The sequence below is a fragment of the Cherax quadricarinatus genome, chromosome 59 (assembly GCF_038502225.1).
Source record: "Cherax quadricarinatus isolate ZL_2023a chromosome 59, ASM3850222v1, whole genome shotgun sequence".
Taxonomy (NCBI): domain Eukaryota; kingdom Metazoa; phylum Arthropoda; class Malacostraca; order Decapoda; family Parastacidae; genus Cherax; species Cherax quadricarinatus.
Genome location: NC_091350.1, coordinates 22,401,517 through 22,425,749, shown reverse-complemented (window position 1 = coordinate 22,425,749; position 24,233 = coordinate 22,401,517). Strand labels below are relative to the sequence as shown.

The window sequence follows — 24,233 nt, the reverse complement described above, 5'->3', positions numbered from 1 at the left end:
GGCCGCCATATGGTCATATGCACCACATAACCTACACGTCTTCTGCTGCCCAGCGTAGTACACCATTACCTGTGTCCTAAATGCGTCCAGTATGACGTAAGACGGGATGGCATGCCTCAACTCCATCTTGATCGTGAACGTACCATCCGGCAAACCGGCATACGCCCCATCCGTCCATTTACCAGCCATAGCCAGGTGTACAGGTCCATACTGTTCAAATACATACCGCAGATCATTCTCGTCCGCCTCAAATGGCACATTTCGGATTTTCACCCATGTGTAATGCTTAGACACGTCGATTAGGCGAACACGTATCGCTGAATTAACATCCACGCTCCTGTCCTGGTACTTGTCAACCAGCCGTTCATACACTCCAGCTGAACTCAGCTTGACGAAAATACGATAGGCACCATTTAGTGCCACACCATACAGTTCTTGATCCGCAACACCATAGGTGTCACGGATAATTTGCGGTAAAAGCACTTGTGCAGACTGAGGCGTTATTGCACCACGCAATAATTCAATGCACACCGTGTGCAAACGCCTTCTCACAGACTGCGCCATGTTGTGAAAATATGTCTCCTCCAATGGCCAGCAGAGGGCAGTAGTCACACGTCTGCACTCTGCGCAGGTCAAGCGGCGAATGTCCCTATATTATTAGAGAAGGAATTAGGGAAATTCCCATCTAGGTAGTCCCCGGCATGGGCATTGGTATGTGGGATTTTACTGGCGAGATTAGATCCTATGGTTGAGAAGAAGTCATTTATCTTGTTAGCTGTGTCAGTGGGATGTAGTGGTGTTTCATTAGGTTTAGTTAGGACAATATTCTTGGTTTTTCTCAGTTTGTGGGTCCCTAGAATCTGAGAGTGTTTTCCAGGTCTTTTTTATATCTCTTCTAGTGTCTGTGAATCTACTGGAGTAGTATAGTTGTTTGGCTTTTTTTATTACTTTGGTGAGAGCTGATGAATAGTGTTTAAGAATATCTTTGTGTATTAAGCCCTGTCTATATTGCTTTTCATATTGGTGTTTCTTGTCAATGGATTTCAGAATGGTGCTGGTTAGCCATGGGCAACCAAGCCGTTTGTTTGTGATCTGTTTTGTTTTTATAGGACAATGTTTGTTGTATAGTCTAAGTAATTTGTTAAGAAAAATGTCTGTCCAGTCATCAATACCATTGGCCTTGGAGAATTCTGTAGGCCAGTCAACAGTCTCTAGGTCAGCTGTGAACTTCCTTACTGAGGCTTCGTCATGGAGTCTAAATGAGACTTTGTTGTATTCAAGTGGTGGTTTACTAATGTTTGTCAGGAGGAAGGTAGTGCTATCTGTGATTATCCCTGATTTAAGGGGGGCTAGTATATTGGTCCATATGTGGTCTATTATGGTTGCACTTGTCTCAGTGAGCCTGGTTGGTTTAGTTATTGTTGGTATGAGAAGTGTGTTGTTCATATTGTTGATGAAATCAGTTACAGGCTGATCATCTAGTAAGCCAAGGTTGATGTTGAAGTCTCCAGCTAAGAGAAGGTGGTGCTTATTCATTTGTCTGTTTGTTATTAGTGACTTTAATTTCTCACTGAAATTTGGGATGTTTGTATGAGGTATCCGGTAAATGGCACCGATTGTTATAGGCATCTTAAGATTTTTTACAGTAAAATTAGCAAAAATGTATTCCCCATATTCATCACTAAAGCAAGTGGTGCTAAGACAAGATAATTGGTTAGAGTAATAGATTGCAATACCACCCCCAACTTGGTTTGGTCTGTAGTTGTGAATTGCTGTGTATCCTGGTAGAGGGTAGATATCTATTGTGTCCTGCTTAAGCCAGGTCTCAGTAAGAACAATGCAGGAGAAGGGTGTCTTTAGTGATTCAAGGAGTGCTAGGAGGTCATCATAGTGTTTGCTTAAGGACCTGATGTTGTAGTTAAGTACTGATAGACTTTTAGCATTGTTTAGGATAGTGGTGGCTTGTGATGCTGTGTAATAAAGGCAGTTACTTTCCAATAGGCTTTGATTGGGTGTCAGATTATGGAGGTTCAGATCAGGGTCAACGTGATCAGTCATCTTCTAGGTTTAAATTATGGTTATTTATATCCTGAGTTGTGTGTTGAGTTCTAGTACTGATACCTGTAGTGGTGGGAAGTTTGGACAAGTATATAGCTAGAGTATTTTGGTCATGTAGGGTATAGTCACTACTACACATAATGAAGTTGATGTTGTCTATGTGTTGTGCTGGAATGAACTAAAGTACAACTAGGTATAAACTAGTAATATAAAAATACAAATTAAAAATAGAACAAGACTCTCACTTGTAATTGCACTAAGGTCTAATAATGACTTTTGTGGAGTCTATGTTGTGAGCTAGAATGAGCTATAGTACAATAGGTTTAATCTAATAATATAAAAATACAAATTAAAAATAGCACTAGTCTCTCACTAGTAATTGCACTATGGTCTAATATAGTGAATTTGGTATTGACTATGTATTGAGTTAGAATGAGCTAAGGTACAACTGAATTTAATCTAATAATATAAAAATACAAATTAAAAATAGCACCGGTCTCTCACTAGTAATTGCACTATGGTGTAATATAGTGAATTTGGAATTGACTATGTATTGAGCTAGAAAGAGCTATAGTACAACTAGGTTTAGTCTAATAATATAAAAATACAAATTACAAATAGCACCAGTCTCTCACTAGTAATTGCACTATGGTCTAGTATAGTGAATTTGGTATTGACTATGTATTGAGCTAGAATGAGCTAGAGTAAAACTGTGATTAATCTAATAATATAATAAAGGCGCAAGACTCTCAATTGTAATTGCACTAAGGTCTTATATAAGTTGTTTACAAGAATTAGAGTATAATTAGATTTAAATTGACAGGATAAAATACACAAATTAAGGTAGCAAAATAATAATAAAAAATATGATAAAAATAAAAATGGCAATGACTTGGTTATAATATGCTAGTAAGATGGTAGACAGGATAATATAAAAGTTGAAGTTGAGAATACTAGTTTAAAAAAGTATGGAATAAAAATGGTCAATAAAAGAAGTTTACAATAAGTTTGATCAATATGGTTTAAAGTAAAATTGGGCAATAATAGGGATTTAGAATAAAATTGGGCAATTGAGTATTTTTTAAAGTGAGGTAGAATTATTGAAGACAAGTTATGGTTAGTTTATAAAAAAATAAGATGGAACAGTGATGTGGTAAGTTGTAAAAAAGGAGATAGATTCTGTAGATATTAAACACAATTAAGACTATGAGGTAGAATGGTCGTTGAATACAACAATGACAATCAAAAGTAGTTGGGGTATTAGAATTTTTGGGGGGGCACAAATTTATGACAATATAACACTAACGGTGGACTATGGGTATTATCTGCACTTAAGTCTCATTCTGTTAGTCCAGCCTCACTTAGGAATGTTTTAAGGTCATGTTCTGTAGAAATGAAGTATCTCTTCCCAGTGGGCTGGTAGTTGAACTAAGTCACTGGTAGTTGCACTGACTCATTGATAGTTTAATTGAGTCATTTGTAGATGAACTGAGACACTGATCGTTGAACTAAGTCACTCGTAGTTGAACCGAGTCACTGATAGTTGAACTGACTCATTGATAGTTGAACTGAGTCATTTGTAGATTAACTGAGGCACTGAGAGTTGAACTGAATCACTAGTTGTTCAACTGAATCACTAGTAGTTGAATTGAGTAACTATTAGTTGAACTGAGTCACTAATAGTTGGACTGAGTCACTAGCAGTTGAACTAAATCACTGGTAGTTGAAGTGAGTCAATTGTAGTTGATCTGAGTCACTCGTAGCTGAACTGATTCACTGGTAGTTGAACCGAGTCACTGGTAGTTGAATTGAGTCACTAGTAGTTTAACTAAGTCACTAGTACTTGAACTTACTCACTGGTAGTTGAATTGAATCAATAGTAGTTGAACTGAGTCATTAGTATTTGAACTGATTCACTGGTAATTGAAGTGAGTCACTAGCAGTTGAACTGAGTCATTAGTATATGAGCTGATTCACTGATAGTTGAAGTGAGTCACTAGCAGTTGAACTGAGTCACTCGTAGTTGAACTGAATCACTAGTAGTTGGTCTGAGTCACTGGTAGTTGAACTGAATCATTGGTAGTTGAACTGAGTCACTAGTAGTTCAAATCAATCTCTAGTAATTCAACTGAGTAACTATTAGTTGAACTCAGTCACTAATAGTTGGACTGAATCACTAGTAGTTGAACCGAGTCACTGGTAGCTGAATCGAGTCCTTAGTATTTGAACTGAGTCACTGGTAGTTTAACTGAGACACTTGTGGTTGAACTGAGTTAGTGGTAGTTGAAATGAGTCACTAGTAGTTGAATTCAGTCACGGGTTGTTGTACTGAGCCACTAGAAGTTGAACTGAGTCATTTGTACTTTGACTGAGTCACTGATAGTTGAACAGAGTCACTAGTAGTTAAAATGAGTCACTGGTATATGAACTGAGCCACTGGTACTTGAACTGATTCACTATTCGTGGAATTGGGTCACTGGTACTTGAACTGATTCGCTGGAAGTTGAACTGAGTCACTGGTAGTTGAACTGATTCACTAGTAATTGAACTTTGTAACTGGTAGTTCAAGTGGTAGAGCTGAGTCATTGGTAGTTTAATTGTGTCACTATTAGTTGAACTGAGTCCCTAGTATTTGAACTGAGTGACTGGTAGTTAAAGTGAGGAATTAGAAGTTGAACTGAGTCACTGGTAGTTGAACCGAGTCACCAGCAGTTGAACTGAGTCAGTGGTACTTGAAGTGAGTCACTGTTAGTTGAATTACGTCACTGGTAGTTGAACTAAGTCACTGGTAGTTGAAATGATTCATTATTAGTTGAACTGAGTGACTGGTAGTTGAAACGAGTCCCTGGCAGTTGAACTGAGTCACTGATAGTTGAGCAGAGTTACTACTAGTTGAAATGAATCACTGTAGATGAACTGAGTCCAATGTAGTTGAACTGAGTCACTGGTAGTTGAACTGAGTCACATGTAATTGAACTGAGTCACTAGTAATTGAACTGAGTCACTGGTAGTTGAACTGAATCATTGGTAGTTTCGAAATAAAGATACCTAACTGTTGCATATGTGTCTTACCTAACAACCTGTCGGTATTTTATACCATTTTAATGTTCACTAATAATTTACCTGAGCTACTAGTGGTTCACCTGAGTCTTTAGTAAATGAACTGAGTCACTGTGACTCACATAACTCAGTAGTCAACTGAGTTATAACTTATCTTCAGCAGGTCACCAGGAGCTCAGCTGCTGTGAAAACTTTCAACAAACCCGGTAAAAATCTGGTGAGTCACTAACAATGTTTGTTATGTTACAGTGAGACAGTTTAGAAAAAAAACAGTTTAGAATAAAACAGTTTAGACTGAAACAATTTAGAGGAAACAGTTTAGAATAACACAATTCAGAATAAAACAGTTCAGAATAAAACAGTTTAAAATAAGGCAGTTTAGAATAAAACAGTTTAGAATAAAACAGTTTAGAATAAGAGAGTTAATTATGGCTTAATCAAGAGGAAGTGCAAAACTTGTAGGGGTCAAAGTGCCCAGCGGAATTAAGTCAATTATGCTCAAAGAAAAGATAAGTCTAATTCCTTGGATCAAGAGCCTCTTACCGGGCAGAGTAAGATAAAATAAAAATAAAACTTCTGCTATATCCGTAACGTTTCTTCCAGTATAAGGTAGAAATGCCACTGAAAAACTTAAGTGCCGTTTCTTATTCCTCGGACATTTGGAAGTTTTATTTTTTGAAAACAAGTTTGAAGAAAAGGGCAGAACATATTTTGTTAACTACATAAGATGAAGCAGATTGTTGAGTGTGACCATCACTTTATTGTGATTGTTGAGTGTGACCATCACTTTATTGTGATTGTTGAGTGTGACCATCACTTTATTGTGATTGTTGAGTGTGTGTGACCACTTTAATGTGATTGTTGAGTGTGACCATCACTTTATTGTGATTGTTGAGTGTGACCATCACTTTATTGTGGTTGAGTGTGACCATCACTTTATTGTGATTGTTGAGTGTGTGTGCCCACTTTAATGTGATTGTTGAGTGTGACCATCACTTTATTGTGATTGTTGAGTGTGTGTGACCACTTTAATGTGATTGTTGAGTGTGACCATCACTTTATTGTGGTTGTTGAGTGTGACCATCACTTTATTGTGATTGTTGAGTGTGTGTGACCACTTTAATGTGATTGTTGAGTGTGACCATCACTTTATTGTGATTGTTGAGTGTGACCATCACTTTATTGTGGTTGTTGAGTGTGACCATCACTTTATTGTGATTGTTGAGTGTGTGTGACCACTTTAATGTGATTGTTGAGTGTGACCATCACTTTATTGTGATTGTTGAGTGTGACCATCACTTTATTGTGATTGTTGAGTGTGACCATCACTTTATTGTGATTGTTGAGTGTGACCATCACTTTATTGTGATTGTTGAGTGTGACCATCACTTTATTGTGATTGTTGAGTGTGTGTGACCACTTTAATGTGATTGTTGAGTGTGACCATCACTTTATTGTGATTGTTGAGTGTGACCATCACTTTATTGTGGTTGTTGAGTGTGACCATCACTTTATTGTGATTGTTGAGTGTGTGTGACCACTTTAATGTGATTGTTGAGTGTGACCATCACTTTATTGTGATTGTTGAGTGTGACCATCACTTTATTGTGATTGTTGAGTGTGACCATCACTTTATTGTGATTGTTGAGTGTGACCATCACTTTGTGATTGTTGAGTGTGACCATCACTTTATTGTGATTGTTGAGTGTGTGTGACCACTTTATTGTGATTGTTGAGTGTGACCATCACTTTTTGATTGTTGAGTGTGTGTGACCACTTTAATGTGATTATTGAGTGTGACCATCACTTTATTGTGATTGTTGAGTGTGACCATCACTTTATTGTAATTGGTGAGTGTGTGTGACCACTTTATTGTGATTGTTGAGTGTGACCATCACTTTTTGATTGTTGAGTGTGACCATCACTTTTTGATTGTTGAGTGTGACCATCACTTTATTGTGATTGTTGAGTGTGACCATCACTTTATTGTGATTGTTGAGTGTGACCATCACTTTATTGTGATTGTTGAGTGTGACCATAACTTTATTGTGATTGTTGAGTGTGACCATCACTTTATTGTGATTGTTGAGTGTGACCATCACTTTATTGTGGTTGTTGAGTGTGTGTGACCACTTTAATGTGATTGTTGAGTGTGACCATCACTTTATTGTGATTGTTGAGTGTGTGTGACCACTTTATTGTGATTGTTGAGTGTGTGTGACCACTTTATTGTGATTGTTGAGTGTGACCATCACTTTATTGTGATTGTTGAGTGTGACCATCACTTTATTGTGATTGTTGAGTGTGACCATCACTTTGTGATTGTTGAGTGTGCCCATCACTTTATTGTGATTGTTGAGTGTGACCATCACTTTATTGTGATTGTTGAGTGTGTGTGACCACTTTAATGTGATTGTTGAGTGTGACCATCACTTTATTGTGATTGTTGAGTGTGACCATCACTTTATTGTGATTGTTGAGTGTGACCATCACTTTGTGATTGTTGAGTGTGACCATCACTTTATTGTGATTGTTGAGTGTGACCATCACTTTATTGTGATTGTTGAGTGTGTGTGACCACTTTAATGTGATTGTTGAGTGTGACCATCACTTTATTGTGATTGTTGAGTGTGACCATCACTTTATTGTGATTGTTGAGTGTGACCATCACTTTATTGTGATTGTTGAGTGTGTGTGACCACTTTAATGTGATTGTTGAGTGTGACCATCACTTTATTGTGATTGTTGAGTGTGACCATCACTTTAATGTGATTGTTGAGTGTGACCATCACTTTATTGTGATTGTTGAGTGTGACCATCACTTTATTGTGATTGTTGAGTGTGACCATCACTTTATTGTGATTGTTGAGTGTGACCATCACTTTGTGATTGTTGAGTGTGACCATCACTTTATTGTGATTGTTGAGTGTGACCATCACTTTATTGTGATTGTTGAGTGTGTGTGACCACTTTAATGTGATTGTTGAGTGTGACCATCACTTTATTGTGATTGTTGAGTGTGACCATCACTTTATTGTGATTGTTGAGTGTGACCATCACTTTATTGTGATTGTTGAGTGTGTGTGACCACTTTAATGTGATTGTTGAGTGTGACCATCACTTTATTGTGATTGTTGAGTGTGAACATCACTTTAATGTGATTGTTGAGTGTGACCATCACTTTATTGTGATTGTTGAGTGTGTGTGACCACTTTAATGTGATTGTTGAGTGTGACCATCACTTTATTGTGATTGTTGAGTGTGTGTGACCACTTTAATGTGATTGTTGAGTGTGACCATCACTTTATTGTGATTGTTGAGTGTGACCATCACTTTATTGTGATTGTTGAGTGTGTGTGACCACTTTAATGTGATTGTTGAGTGCGACCATCACTTTATTGTGATTGTTGAGTGTGACCATCACTTTATTGTGATTGTTGAGTGTGTGTGACCACTTTAATGTGATTGTTGAGTGTGACCATCACTTTATTGTGATTGTTGAGTGTGACCATCACTTTATTGTGATTGTTGAGTGTGACCATCACTTTATTGTGATTGTTGAGTGTGACCATCACTTTATTGTGATTGTTGAGTGTGACCATCACTTTATTGTGATTGTTGAGTGTGTGTGACCACTTTAATGTGATTGTTGAGTGTGACCATCACTTTATTGTGATTGTTGAGTGTGACCATCACTTTATTGTGATTGTTGAGTGTGACCATCACTTTATTGTGATTGTTGAGTGTGACCATCACTTTATTGTGATTGTTGAGTGTGACCATCACTTTATTGTGATTGTTGAGTGTGACCATCACTTTATTGTGATTGTTGAGTGTGACCATCACTTTATTGTGATTGTTGAGTGTGTGTGACCACTTTAATGTGATTGTTGAGTGTGACCATCACTTTATTGTGATTGTTGAGTGTGACCATCACTTTATTGTGATTGTTGAGTGTGTGTGACCACTTTAATGTGATTATTGAGTGTGACCATCACTTTATTGTGATTGTTGAGTGTGACCATCACTTTATTGTGATTGTTGAGTGTGACCATCACTTTATTGTGATTGTTGAGTGTGTGTGACCACTTTAATGTGATTGTTGAGTGTGACCATCACTTTATTGTGATTGTTGAGTGTGACCATCACTTTATTGTGATTGTTGAGTGTGTGTGACCACTTTAATGTGATTGTTGAGTGTGACCATCACTTTATTGTGATTGTTGAGTGTGTGTGACCACTTTAATGTGATTGTTGAGTGTGACCATCACTTTATTGTGATTGTTGAGTGTGACCATCACTTTATTGTGATTGTTGAGTGTGACCATCACTTTAATGTGATTGTTGAGTGTGACCATCACTTTATTGTGATTGTTGAGTGTGACCATCACTTTAATGTGATTGTTGAGTGTGTGTGACCACTTTAATGTGATTGTTGAGTGTGACCATCACTTTATTGTGATTGTTGAGTGTGACCATCACTTTATTGTGATTGTTGAGTGTGACCATCACTTTAATGTGATTGTTGAGTGTGACCATCACTTTATTGTGATTTTTGAGTGTGACCATCACTTTATTGTGATTGTTGAGTGTGACCATCACTTTATTGTGATTGTTGAGTGTGAACATCACTTTATTGTGATTGTTGAGTGTGTGTGACCACTTTAATGTGATTGTTGAGTGTGACCATCACTTTATTGTGATTGTTGAGTGTGTGACCACTTTAATGTGATTGTTGAGTGTGATCGTCACTTTATTGTGATTGTTGAGTGTGTGTGACCACTTTAATGTGATTGTTGAGTGTGACCATCACTTTATTGTGATTGTTGAGTGTGTGTGACCACTTTAATGTGATTGTTAAGTGTGATCATCACTTTATTGTGATTGCTGAGTGTGACCATCACTTTATTGCGATTGTTGAGTGTGACCAACACTCTATTGTGATTGTTGAGTGTGACCAACACTCTATTGTGATTGTTGAGTGTGTGTGACCACTTTAATGTGATTGTTAAGTGTGACCATCACTTTATTGTGATTGTTGAGTGTGACCATCACTTTAATGTGATTGTTGAGTGTGACCATCACTTAAATGTGACTGAGTGAGTGACCATCACTTTAATGTGATTGCTGAGTGTGACCATCACTCTATTGTGATTGTTGAGTGTGTGTGACCATCACTTAAATGTGACTGTTGAGTGAGTGACCATTACTTTATTGTGACTGCTGAGTGTGACCATCACTTTAATGTGATTGCTGAGTGTGACCATCACTTTAATGTGATTGTTGAGTGTGACCATCACTCTATTGTGATTGTTGAGTGTGTGTGACCATCACTTTTATGTGATTGTTGAGTGTGTGACCATCACTTTTATGTGACTGTTAAGTGTATGACCATCACTTAAATGTGATTGTTGAGTGTGACCATCACTTTAATGTGACTGTTGAGTGTGTGACCATCACTTTTACGTGATTGCTGAGTGTGACCATCAATACACAAATAACCAGCACATAAAAGAGAGAAGCTTACGACGACGTTTCGGGCCGACTTGGACCATTGACAAAGTCACACTAACCAGAGGTGGAGCAGGACGGCTATATATAGGCAGGAAGAGGTGATGGTAGTAGTAGTAGTAGTAGTACAAGAATTGTATATAATACCGACAAGATGAAATTAAGACACATGCACAACACCCGGGCATCCCCATCGTAGACGTTTCGCCATCCAGCCAGCCACTGGATGGCGAAACGTCCACAACAAAGACAACCAGACGCCGCACATGTGTCTCAATTTCATCAGTAGTTGTAGTAGTAGTAGAAGAAGAGGTAGTAGTAGTGGTGGTGGTAGAAGTGGGAAATAAGGAAGACGAGCCAGTCAAATACAAAGGAAGGGGAGCACTGCAAGAGAGCTAGATGCCCACAGAGGGAGAGCAAGCGCACAGAGGTGCGTGAAAGGGAAAGTGGTGAAATAAATGAAGAAGGAACAGAAACACGAGACAGGAGAGAGAAAGACAACCCAGAGGAGAAAAGGAAAGAGGAAAGGGGAAGAGGAAGAAGAAGAAAAAGAAAAAGAAAAAATGAGGATTCAGGTTAAGTCACGGGTGTTCTGAAGTTTGGAGCATTTTACAAGGCATCTACAGAGACGAAGCCAGGACTAAGGCTCATACAAGGAAAGTTGTGTATTAGAGAGGATTCAACTAGACGGCGACTGTTCGAGTTGGAAGTAGGGAAGACAGTTTTAGCAGAAGACCAGTCAATAGGATGGCTATGATGGCTGGATGGCGAAACGTCTACGATGGGGATGCCCGGGTGTTGTGCATGTGTCTTAATTTCATCTTGTCGGTATTATATACAATTCTTGTACTACTACTACTACTACTACCACCACCTCTTCCTGCCTATATATAGCCGTCCTGCTCCACCTCTGGTTAGTGTGACTTTGTCAATGGTCCAAGTCGGACCGAAACGTCATCGTAAGCTTCTCTCTTTTATGTGCGGGTTATTTGTATATCGTTCCAGTCACGGTGTTGTGCCTTTTTTGTTATTTAGTGACCATCAATTTAATGGGATTCTGAGTGTGTGATCACCCCTTTAATGTGATTGTTGAGAGTGACCGTCACTTTAATGTGATCGTTGAGACTGACCATCACTTTAATGTGATGTCACTAGTAATTTAGCTGAAACACTAAAAAATCATCTGAAAAATTAATCAACATAGCCGTAAGTAATTTACCATAATCACTAGAGTTTCGCCTGAGTCACTAGTAGTTGAACTGAGTCACTGGTAGTTGAACTGATTCACTGATAGTTGAACTGAGTCACTTGCAGCTGAACGGAGTCACTGATTTTTGAACTGAGGCACAAATAGTTGAACTGACTCATTGGTAGTTGAACTGAGTCAGAAGTAGTTGAACTGAGTCACTGATTGCTGAAATGAGTCACTAGCAGTTCAACTGAGTCACTAGTGGTTGAGATGTGATGAATGGTTTGAAAAACCGACAAGTTGAAGATTGAGACACTTATGCAGCATATGGGAATCTTTATTCAGGAAACGTTTCGCCACACAGTGGCTTCATCAGTCCAATACAAAGAGGAAGGTGTAAGGAGAGGAGGAGTGTGAGGTGATCAGTCCCTCAACCTGGAGTCGATGTGTTCAGTCCATCAATCTTGTAGAAAGTACAGCATAGGGCCGTAGACGTGGCTTATATACTGTAGTGAGGTGAGGTGAAGCAGGTGGAGGCGGGATCATAGTGGTACCATCCACTAGTCGAAGTAGGTCTTCGTCCAAAGGTTGAACAAGTGTTGAAGAATTCTTTGTAACAAGATCCCATGATGCTGCAGTGTCTGACAGTTGTGATGAATAGTTTGAAAAACCGTACTTTCTACAAGATTGATGGACTGAACACATCGACTCCAGGTTGAGGGACTGATTACCTCATTCTCCTCCTCTCCTTACACCTTCCTCTTTGTATTGGACTGATGAAGCCACTGTGCGGCGAAACGTTTCCTGAATAAAGATTCCCATATGCTGCATAAGTGTCTCAATCTTCAACTAGTGGTTGAACTGAGTAATTAGTAGTTAAACTGATCCACTATTAGTTGAACTGAATCAATAGTAATTTAACTGAGTCACTAGAAGTGGAACTGAGTCACTGGTAGTTGAAGTGAATCATTGGTAGTTGATCTGAGTCACTGGTAGTTGAACTGAGTCACTGCTAATTGAACAAAATCCCTAGTAGTTGACTTGAGTCACTGGTAGTAGAAATGAGTCACTAGTAGCTGAACTGAGTTACTAGTAATTGAACTGAGTCACTGGTAGTTGAAGTGAGTCACTGGTAGTTTTACTGAGTCACTAGTAGTAAAACTGAGTCACTGACAGTTGAACTGAGTCACTGAAAGTTAAACTAAGTCACTGGTAGTTGAACTGAGTCACTGGTAAATCAACAGATTCATTAGTTGAACTGAGTCACTGGTAGTTAAAGTGAGTCACTGGTAGTTTTACTGAGTCACTAGTAGTAAAACTGAGTCACTGACAGTTGAACTGAGTCACTGAAAGTTAAACTAAGTCACTGGTAGTTGCACTGAGTCACTGGTAAATCAACAGATTCATTAGTTGAACTGAGTCACTGGTAGTTGAAGTGAGTCATTGGTAGTTTTACTGAGTCACTAGTAGTAAAACTGAGTCACTTACAGTTGAACTGAGTCACTGAGAGTTGAACTAAGTCACTGGTAGTTGAACTGAGTCACTGGTAAATGAACAGATTCATTAGTTTAACAGTCATTAGTAATTGAGCTGAGTAACTGGTAGTTCAGTTGAGTCACTAGTAGTTGAAATGAGTCACTGTTAGTTGAATTGAGTCACTGAAAATTGAACTGAGTCACTAGTAGTTGAAATGAGTCACTGGTAGACGAACTGAGTCACTAGTAATTGAAATGTTTCATTAGTAGTTGAATTGAGTCACTAGTAGCTTAACTGAGTCACTAGTAGTTGAACTGAGTCACTGGTAGTTTAACGGAGTCACTAGTAGTTGAACTGAGTCACTAGTAGTTGAAGTGAGCCACTGGTAGTTGAACTGAGTCGCTTGTAGTTGAACTGAGTTCCTTATAGATGAACTGAGCCACTAGTAGTTTAACGGAGTCACTAGTAGTTGAACTGAGTCACTGGTAGTTGAAGTGAGTCACTGGTAGTTGAACTGAGTCAGTAGTAGTTCAACTGAGTCACTGGTAGTTGAACTGATTCACTAGCAGTTGAAATGAGTCACTGCTAGATGAACTGAGACACTGGTAGTTGAACTGAGTCACTTTTAGTCGAACTAAGTCGTTGGTAGTTGATCTGAGTCACTAATAATTCACGTGAGCTACTACTGGCTCACCTGAGTCTTTAGTAAATGAACTGAGTCTCTGGTAACCCACCTAAGTCAGTAGTCAACTGAGTTATAACTTATCTTCAGCAGGTCACCAGGAGCTCAGCTGCTGTGAAAACTTTCAACAAACCCGGTAAAAATCTGGTGAGTCACTAACAATGTTTGTTATGTTACAGTGAGACAGTCTGGAATAAAACAATTTAGAATAAAACAGTTGAGAATAAAACAATTCAGAATAAAACTGTTTAGAATGAAACAATTTATAATAAGGCAGTTATAATAAAACTTTTTAGAATAAAACAGTTTAGAATAAGACAATTTAGAATAATACAGTTTAGAATGAAAGTTATGTTCCGTTTCTTATTCCTCGGACATTTGGAAGTTTTATTTTTTGAAAACAAGTTTGAAGAAAAGGGCAGAACATATTTTGTTAACTACATAAGATGAAGCAGATTGTTGAGTGTGACCATCACTTTATTGTGATTGTTGAGTGTGACCATCACTTTATTGTGATTGTTGAGTGTGACCATCACTTTATTGTGATTGTTGAGTGTGACCATCACTTTATTGTGATTGTTGAGTGTGTGTGACCATCACTTTATTGTGATTGTTGAGTGTGTGTGACCACTTTATTGTGATTGTTGAGTGTGACCATCACTTTATTGTGGTTGTTGAGTGTGACCATCACTTTATTGTGATTGTTGAGTGTGTGTGACCACTTTAATGTGATTGTTGAGTGTGACCATCACTTTATTGTGATTGTTGAGTGTGACCATCACTTTATTGTGGTTGTTGAGTGTGACCATCACTTTATTGTGATTGTTGAGTGTGTGTGACCACTTTAATGTGATTGTTGAGTGTGACCATCACTTTATTGTGATTGTTGAGTGTGACCATCACTTTATTGTGATTGTTGAGTGTGTGTGACCACTTTAATGTGATTGTTGAGTGTGACCATCACTTTATTGTGATTGTTGAGTGTGACCATCACTTTATTGTGATTGTTGAGTGTGTGTGACCACTTTAATGTGATTGTTGAGTGTGACCATCACTTTATTGTGATTGTTGAGTGTGACCATCACTTTATTGTGATTGCTGAGTGTGTGTGACCACTTTAATGTGATTGTTGAGTGTGACCATCACTTTATTGTGATTGTTGAGTGTGACCATCACTTTATTGTGATTGTTGAGTGTGTGTGACCACTTTAATGTGATTGTTGAGTGTGACCATCACTTTATTGTGATTGTTGAGTGTGTGTGACCACTTTAATGTGATTGTTGAGTGTGACCATCACTTTATTGTGATTGTTGAGTGTGACCATCACTTTATTGTGGTTGTTGAGTGTGACCATCACTTTATTGTGATTCTTGAGTGTGTGTGACCACTTTAATGTGATTGAGTGTGACCATCACTTTATTGTGGTTGTTGAGTGTGACCATCACTTTATTGTGATTGTTGAGTGTGACCATCACTTTATTGTGGTTGTTGAGTGTGACCATCACTTTATTGTGATTGCTGAGTGTGACCATCACTTTAATGTGATTGTTGAGTGTGACCATCACTTTATTGTGATTGATGAGTGTGACCATCACTTTATTGTGAATGTTGAGTGTGTGTGACCATCACTTTAATGTGATTGTTGAGTGTGTGACCATCACTTTGTGATTGTTGAATGTGTGTGACCATCACTTTATTGTGATTGTTGAGTGTGACCATCACTTTATTGTGATTGTTGAGTGTGACCATCACTTTATTGCGATTGTTGAGTGTGACAATCACTTTATTGTGATTGTTGAGTGTGACAATCACTTCAATATGACTGTTGAGTGTGTGACCATCACTTTGTGATTGTTGAATGTGTGTGACCATCACTTTATTGTGATTGTTGAGTGTGACCATCACTTTATTGTGATTGTTGAGTGTGACCATCACTTTATTGTGATTGTTGAGTGTGACCATCACTTTGTTGTGATTGTTGAGTGTGACAATCACTTCAATATGACTGTTGAGTGTGTGTCCATCACTTTGTGATTGTTGAGTGTGACGATCATTTTATTGTGATTGTTGAGTGTGACCATCACTTCAATATGACTGTTGGGTGTGTGTGACCATCACTTTGTAATTGTTGAGTGTGACGATCATTTTATTGTGATTGTTGAGTGTGACCATCACTTTACTGTGATTGTTGAGTGTGTGACCATCACTTTAATGTTAGTGTTGAGTGTGTGACCATCACTATAAATATTAATGCGATTGTTGTGAGTGTAACCATCACTATGAATGTCAACATGATTGTTGAGTGTGTGACCATCACTATGAATATTAATGTGATTGTTGAGTGTGTAACCATCACTGTAAATATTAATGTGATTGTTGAGAGTGTGACCATCACTATGAATATTAATATGATTGTTGAGAGTGTAACTATCACTATGAATGTCAACATGATTGTTGAGTGTGTGACCATCACTATGAATATTGATGTGATTTATGAGTGTGTTTCCATCACTGAATATTAATGTGATTGATGAGTGTGTGACCTTCTCTATGAATATTAATGTGATAGTTGAGTGTGACCTTCACTGTGAATATTAATGTGATTGATGAGTGTGTGACCATCACTATGAATATTAATGTGATTGATGAGCGTGTAACCATCACTGTAAATATTAATGTGATTGTTGAGTGTGTGACCATCACTATGAATACTAATGTGATTGTTGAGTGTGTGACCACTATGAATATTAAGGTGATTGTTGAGTGTGTGACCATCACTATGAATATTAAGGTGATTGTTGAGTGTGTGACCATCACTATGAATATTAAGGTGATTGTTGAGTGTGTGACCATCACTATGAATATTAAGGTGATTGTTGAGTGTGTGACCATCACTATGAATATTAATGTTATTTGGATCAACGGTGGCGATGCTGACTATCTAGTCATTAACATAATTTCAGTACATTATAAATATATTACACGAGTCATTTAACACGAGCCATACATGTACATTAGCATCAGGTTACCATTTTCAAGATTGATGGACTGAACACATCGACTCAAGGTTGAGGGACTGATTACCTCATTCTTCTGTTCTTCAAGTTTCTCCTACGTATGGACTGATGAAGCCACTGTGTGGCGAAACGTTTCCTCAATAAAGATACCCAAGAGTTGCACATGTGTCTAATTTATCATCAGGTTACCATACTGAAAGTTGGTCAGCTGTGTGTGTCTCTCCATCCTCAGTTATATCACTCTCGCTACACTAGTTGTTCCCTTTTCTTATTAAGCTCCAGCATGAAAATATTTGTGTTAAAGCATAAAAATAAGCTTAAAAAACTGAAATGCCTGTAAAATTCACTTTATCACCGATTCATTTGTATTGGGTCTTTATTATGTACCAGTAAATACACAAGACTTGTGGCCATATACGTTGTTTGTCAACAACAAGGATTAACAAGGCGAACATAGTTACACTGTGTATGATAACAATGAGTAATAATGTATATATCCATTGTGAAAATGCTGGCTGACTTGTGCTAATGTCCTTGGATTAATCTAATATTATCTGGGAATTTGGAACCATCAGTGAACACGACAATAGCTTGAAACTGTGACTGAAGCCACTCACCTAATTATTATTGTCAGGTCGAGTCTCAGCGCCTGGCCTCCACCTATCTGCTGATCACTACTAGGTTCACTCCTGCTGTGCGTGTCCTATCTTACTGTTGGACTAATTGTTCGAGCTCTTGACTGAACACTCCACCTTGTACGTGCCTTGAAAATGATTACCTTAGTAGCTGATGTGATGTGTAGCAGAGCGAGGTAGAGGCAAAGGCACGACTGACTGCAGGAGGTTTATTTGCTAAGCGGTAACACCAGGCACATCGTGTAGAGGAAGCCAGAGCCAGATCTAGGAGAGGCAGCTGTTTATCGGAGTGAAGGTCAGCAGAGGAATGAGGCCTGACCAAACTCAAGTGCACAGGAATCGAGGCTTGGCATGAGATACAAAATTTCTGCAAGGAGCATGCTACTTGCCAGCTTGTCTACATCCATTTCTAATCTTCCTTGGTCTGTTCCTGTTTGTGTTCACTTCATTGATTTCATATCTGCGAAAAGGTACACCTCTGATTCGATTTACTCTGAAATGTCGTTTATATATACACGACAAAAATCACACTTGCCCTTTATATCATCTCTTCCCAGACATTACCTCACTGCTTCCTTCCCGTTAAGTATTTCTTGATGCATTTTAGTGTTTTTTTTTATAACTCCTATCAATTCGTTTCTTCATTCTTCTCGTCTAGCTTTGCTGATAGTCTCTTAAGGAGTGAACTGTGTCGAGTGCTTTCTTGCAATCAAAAAACATAGTCTATCCATATCTCTCTCTCTCTCTCTCTCTCTCTCTCTCTCTCTCTCTCTCTCTCTTTCTCTCTCTCTCCCTTCCTCCCCCTCCTCTCTTCAAGGATTTACATCACAAAAACTATGCTGGAAGTTGTTTATGTAACCAACGCTTAACAGGTGCTCCACTGTTCTTCTCCTGATAATCTTCATGACCTTACACATTATTATTGTTAGTGACGCTGGCCTGTAATTCAATGACACCTCTCTGCTCCTTTTTTAATATTGGGACTATATTCACTGTTTTCCAGACTTCTGGCAGCTACCTTTTCTCAAATGACGCTCTATAGATGGCTTCTAGTGGTTCGCGCAGCTCCTCTGCTCCTTTTCAGAGAACTTACAGAATGATGTTTCTGGTCCTGTTGTCTAGCTTCCTAGGTAGTACCTTCACCTCACCTTCCGGCGTGTGCATTGTGTCCAGTGTTCGTCGGTGGACTCTATTTGGCTTTTTGGTAATGTTCCTGATTCCACTAGGAATACCTCCTTATGTATTTCATTCAGCTTCTCACAGAGTTACTGGTAATTCCAAGTGAGCTCCTTCCTTCGTCAGCTTCATTACCTGGTCTTTCAAAGTTGTCGTCTGTCTTAAGTGGCTGTAGATGAACTTTCCCTCAGATTTAGCTTTTGATGCTATGTAATTCTCAAATGACAGCATTTGGGTAGTACTGTGGAAAATACTGTATGTATTTTCCGGAAATACAGTATTTTATATGTAAATTGATGGCCTATATTGTATTTAATAAAAATTATATTATAAAAAATGGGAATCTCGGCGCCTGCACGGACAAGCAGGGAGAGTCGCCATGTTTTTGAACGAGCCAAGAAAAAGTTAGTGAAAATAAGAAGAATTTTCGACGCTCTAGAGGTTATATTGGGCTTACACCTCTCAAATAGGAGCCAAAATTGTTGGATGTGCATTTATGCATAATTAGAGCATTAAATCGATGTACAGGACAGCTCCAGGAACCTCAGATAAGCTATCTAAATTATGTTTGTAATTCTGGCCAGTATTATCATCATAAATTTAGTTAGAGGGAGGTTTTTGAATATGATACACAGTAATCTCCAGACAAATTGGTGAGTGTTATGATTATAAATTCTCCTTCTGTTATATAAATGTGTATATGCAATCATTTATTAATTTTAATATACAGTCCATATATACGACATATATACAGTCCATATATACGACGACGTTTCGGTCCGACAAGTCGGACCGAAACGTCGTCGTAAGTTTCTCTTTTATGTGTGGGTTATTTGTGTGCTTGTATGCATGTAATGAGATTCATCCAGGTAAATGTAATTTTCCACAAATTTAGTTGCCCATTGGTCCTTGTTTGGACCGGAGGTAATTAGTGAAGTCATTAATTAGTGAATTAATTACTTAATAATAATATGTGAAATGACAGAAGGAGGTGGATGTTAGGTCCACAAATTTACTAAATGTGTAGTGGATTATAATTATTATAATATTAAGTTTGCTCAGCCAAGTCTGGCAAAGATTTATATTAATTTTTGCTAAGCCAAGTCTGGCAAGGATAAGCCAAGTCTGGCTAAGGTTTATATTAATGTGTATTTAAAATTTATATAATAATTTTCTTACATGTGTAATTACTAAGCTCAAGTGTAGCTAAAATTATTAATGTGTATTTAAAATTTATATTATAATTTTCTTACATGTAATTGCTAAGCTCAAGTGTAGCTAGGATTCATTCAAAGGTAAGCTCTAATATTTACCTTTATGAAGTGCATAAATTAGTACATAATCAGTGTTATTAATTAAGTTGAATTTAACACATTGCATCATGGCTGAAAATGAGAAAATTAATGTAGAAGACAAACATATTGAATATAGAGCAAAAAAAGCATCACTACAGGCTAGAAAAGAGCATGTAACAAAAGCATACAATAAGTGTTTGGAATTAATGAATCAAGGAACTGTGAATACTGATGATTTAAAATTGTATTTAGATGCTTTGGGGAATAGATATGATTGATAAAAATTATATTACAACAAATATGAAGGAGATTTGTTAGCAAACTGTGTAGGTGAGACTGAAGTAGATCTCATAATTAATCAGTATTATGAATTAGAAGAAAAGATTCTTGTAAAAGTCAGGCCTTGAATAAATTAAAATGTGTAAACCAAGCAGTTAATCAGTCTGCTCCAACAAATAAGATGTCTTTGCCAAAACTCCCAGAATTATGTTTACCTGTATTTAATCCTGGAGAAAACTGGGAGGAGTTTTGGTCAATTTTTAAAGCAGCTGTGCATGACAGGAGTGACCTAGCCTGTGTAACTAAATTATTTTACCTCAAAGGACAGGTAAGAGGAGATGCTCACATACTCATACAAGCCTTTCCCAATGTAGATGACTCTTACAAGGAAGCAGTTGACTTGTTGAAGGTCACTTATGGTAATATAGAACAAAGTAGGTTGGATCTAGTGAATATCATTGTTAGTTTAAAATCTCCAGATCATACTTACAAAGGTTTACAGCAGTTTAAAGTTAAACTGGAGAGCACTCTCAAAACTTTAAGTAATAAATATAATCTGAAGGAGTCAGACTGGTTATTGAGTGCCATAGTACAGAATAAATTAAACTATAAAACACTTGAATGACTCTCGAACAAGTATCACATGGGTTATTTTGGTCTGGGGGAAATAAGACTAGGTCTACAAGATTTAATTGTTCAGTTGCAGACCAGCCAACCAACTCATTTTAAAGATGCAACACATGATAACTCTGAGGTATCTGTCAAGGTTCACAAAGGGAAATATTGTCCCAATGGTAATAATCAAAATTAATTTCCAAAAAGAGTTACATAGGTGCATATCAAGTAGCAAGAATCAGAAATAATGATTCTCCAAAAGGTAAGAAGAATAAGTACCCTCCAAAGGGTAGCCCAGTTAATAAGAAACCAGTCAAAGAAAAGAGAGATTGTCTTTTCTGCAAGGGTACTCATTTTTCTAAGAATCGCAATGCATACAATTCATGGAATGATAAAGTTGAAAGATTGGATGAACTTGGCAGATGTATCAGAGGTCTAGGTAATCACAATGTAAAGGATTGTCATGCCAAATTAAACAACTGTTATCAATGTCACAAAGGAAGACACCATATAGTCATGTGTAAGGGTCTGTATGATAATGCTGATAATAATGATAATGTTGACAATCCAGACACAACAGTGGTTAATGTAAAAATTGCTGCTAATGTTAATAATGATGGTTTTGCTGAAGTAGCCTTATCTGCGTTACAGGTAAAAATTTATAATAATAGGCATAAATAAAAAAATGTAACTGCATTATTAGACCAGGGATACCAGCGTACTTTCATAAAACGTAAATGTCTTGATGGTATGAAAGTACAGATGGGAGATCCTACAACTCTAAAATTATCTGGTTTTCTCTCAGATAAAAGGGCTCAATTGTATGACACTGTTTATGTAACTGTCAGGTTAGGCAATGAGAAAAAACGTGTTAATGCAGTAATTGTAGATAGACTTCCAGAGAAAATATCCACAACAGGGCTTAGTAAAGCTACAGAAAGACTTTCACATAATGTAAATTTAGCACCTTCTGGTGTAAGTGATGATTCTGTAGGCCCAATAAATATTTTGATAGGTAGTGACTATTATGCCTCCTCTGTAAAGGGTATGGTAAAGAAATGTGGTGTCACCCTTTTGAAGACTGCAGGAGGATTCCTCGTAATAATAATGCATGACTAGAGGAAACTGTAAATACTATAACTGTGTGTCTTACTCATGAAGTCATGCCCAGTATTATTCTTCCATAGAGGATGGTGTTGAGCCAGTGCATAAATTGTGGGAATTAGACAGCATTGGAATAAATGTAAATGAAGAAAGTCCAGACGATTCTTTTACTCAGGAACAATACCTGAGAGATGTAAAATTTGAATCTGGACAATGCTGGGCACGACTTCCGTGGAGACTGAACCATCCAGAAATGCCCGCTAATTACAGAATGGCAAATGGACAATTAAAGGCTCAGCTCCGCAAACTGAGTAAGACACCAGAATTGTTGACTGCCTATAATGATATAATTACTGAACAATTAATTAATAAATTTATAGAAGAGGTACCTCCTGAACAAGCCAAAATTTATGGTCACTATTTGCCACATCACGGAGTGAAGAAGGATTCTAAGACCACTCCTCTGAGGATTGTGTTTAATTGTAGTGCCAGGAGTAACAAAAATGTACCTAGTTTAAATGACTGTTTAAATTGATGGAAAAATTAGGAGATATCCTATTAAATTTCAGGATGAAGAATTATGCCTTTACGGCTGACATAAGTAAAGCTTTCCTAAGAGTGGGTTTACAAGAGGCTGACCAGGATTGTACCCGCTTCTTATGGCCTGAGAATCCTAGTGACCCACTTAGCCCTCTGAAAACCTTTCGCTTTAGGAGTGTATTATTTTATGCTACATCCAGTCTGTTCCTACTTCAAGCGACGTATAGGAAGTCCATTGAGTAAAGTAATGAGCAAACAATTTTATGTGGACAATTTCCTGGGTGTGACGTCAACTGAAGAGGAACTCTTAATGACTTATGGAGAGGCTAATAAAATAATGCAAAGGGCAAATATGCCTCTGGGGGAATGGAATAGTAATTCGTCCAAATTAAAGGACAAAATAAGTAAATATTACCCTGGAGATGAAGTGCCAAAATGTAGTAATGTATTGGGATTAACTTGGGATACTAAGAGAGATTTGTTAATGTTAAAACCTAATAATTACAGTATGCCCAGTAAATTAACTAAGAGAGTTTTGCTTGCTGAAGTTTCTAAATGTTTTGATCCACTAGGATTAGTGTCACCCCTTACTATAAGAGGAAAATTATTAATACAAGAAGCATGGAAACTTAAATGTGCTTGGGATGAAACTCTACCTGAGGAATTCATTAACAGGTGGGATGAATTAATTGGTGATTATGAAAAAATTCCAATGTTGGAGTTCCCACGCCAGGTGGCCAATCCAGATGGGAAAAATATACTCCACATTTTTTGTGATGCTTCAAAATTGGCATATAGAGCAGTTGCTTACCTTCAATGTAATAGTGTTATTTCTCTTGTTATGTCTAAGGCTAAAGTGTTTCCAATTAAATCACATACCTTACCTCAGTTGGAATTAACAGCCATTTATGTAGGTATCAAATTAGCTAATTATATAAGAAATAAGTTGCAGGAGATAAATATTAGCGACACTGTAATTTGGTCTGATAATGAGGTATCCTTACAATGGATTCGTAATGGAAACAGTAAAATTGTGTACGTACAAAACAGAGTCGCTGAAATTAATCAGATGCAAGAGAAGTATAATAGTTTGGGTCAGCATATGTTAACATTGAATCATATACCTGGTGAGGAGAATCCAGCTGATTTCGTGTCTCGAGGTTTACCTTATGCTAAATTTGTAAATGCTGTATCATGGTTTAAAGGGCCGAGCTGGTTAGTAAATAAAGCTAATTGGCCTGTACAAAAGGCGTATATTGCTCCTGTTGAAATTACTGTGACCACCACTCCAATAGTTTGTCCTTCCTTAGCCATTGATATAAATAGGTATTCTTCTTTACCCACACTAATCAATGTAACTAAGTTGATGTTTAAACTTCTAAACAAGATGAATATTTCATTTAAGTTTTCACATCCTCTTGAATATTGGATAAAGAGGGTACAGGAAGAAATCTATGGAAATGAGATTAAATTGATGATGGAAGGTAAAATTGTGAAAGGTTCCATAATAGAGAAATTAGGGCTGTATTTAGAGAACAATGTAATTTGGTGCAGAGGTAGGTTACAAAAAGCTGAATTGGGTGATTATGCTAAAC

The 24,233-nt window shown here is 37.5% G+C and overlaps 1 protein-coding gene across 22 annotated transcripts in view; it reads left to right on the top strand.

The window, feature by feature from the left end:
- LOC128698812 (carbohydrate sulfotransferase 11) overlaps positions 1–24,233 on the top strand; it is a 211,943-nt gene that overhangs the window by 96,231 nt on the left and 91,479 nt on the right. For 6 of the 22 annotated variants that reach the window (XM_070097803.1, XM_070097799.1, XM_070097795.1 and 3 more), the window contains 2 exons: positions 5,279–5,335; positions 14,067–14,123. The exons of 2 other annotated variants lie outside the window; for them this stretch is intronic. In XM_070097803.1, the coding sequence (XP_069953904.1) occupies positions 5,279–5,335; positions 14,067–14,123 (114 nt within the window). The remainder of the gene's footprint in view (positions 1–5,278; positions 5,336–14,066; positions 14,124–24,233) is intronic. 14 more of the 22 variants (XM_070097814.1, XM_070097811.1, XM_070097805.1 and 11 more) reach the window with 6 other exon arrangements.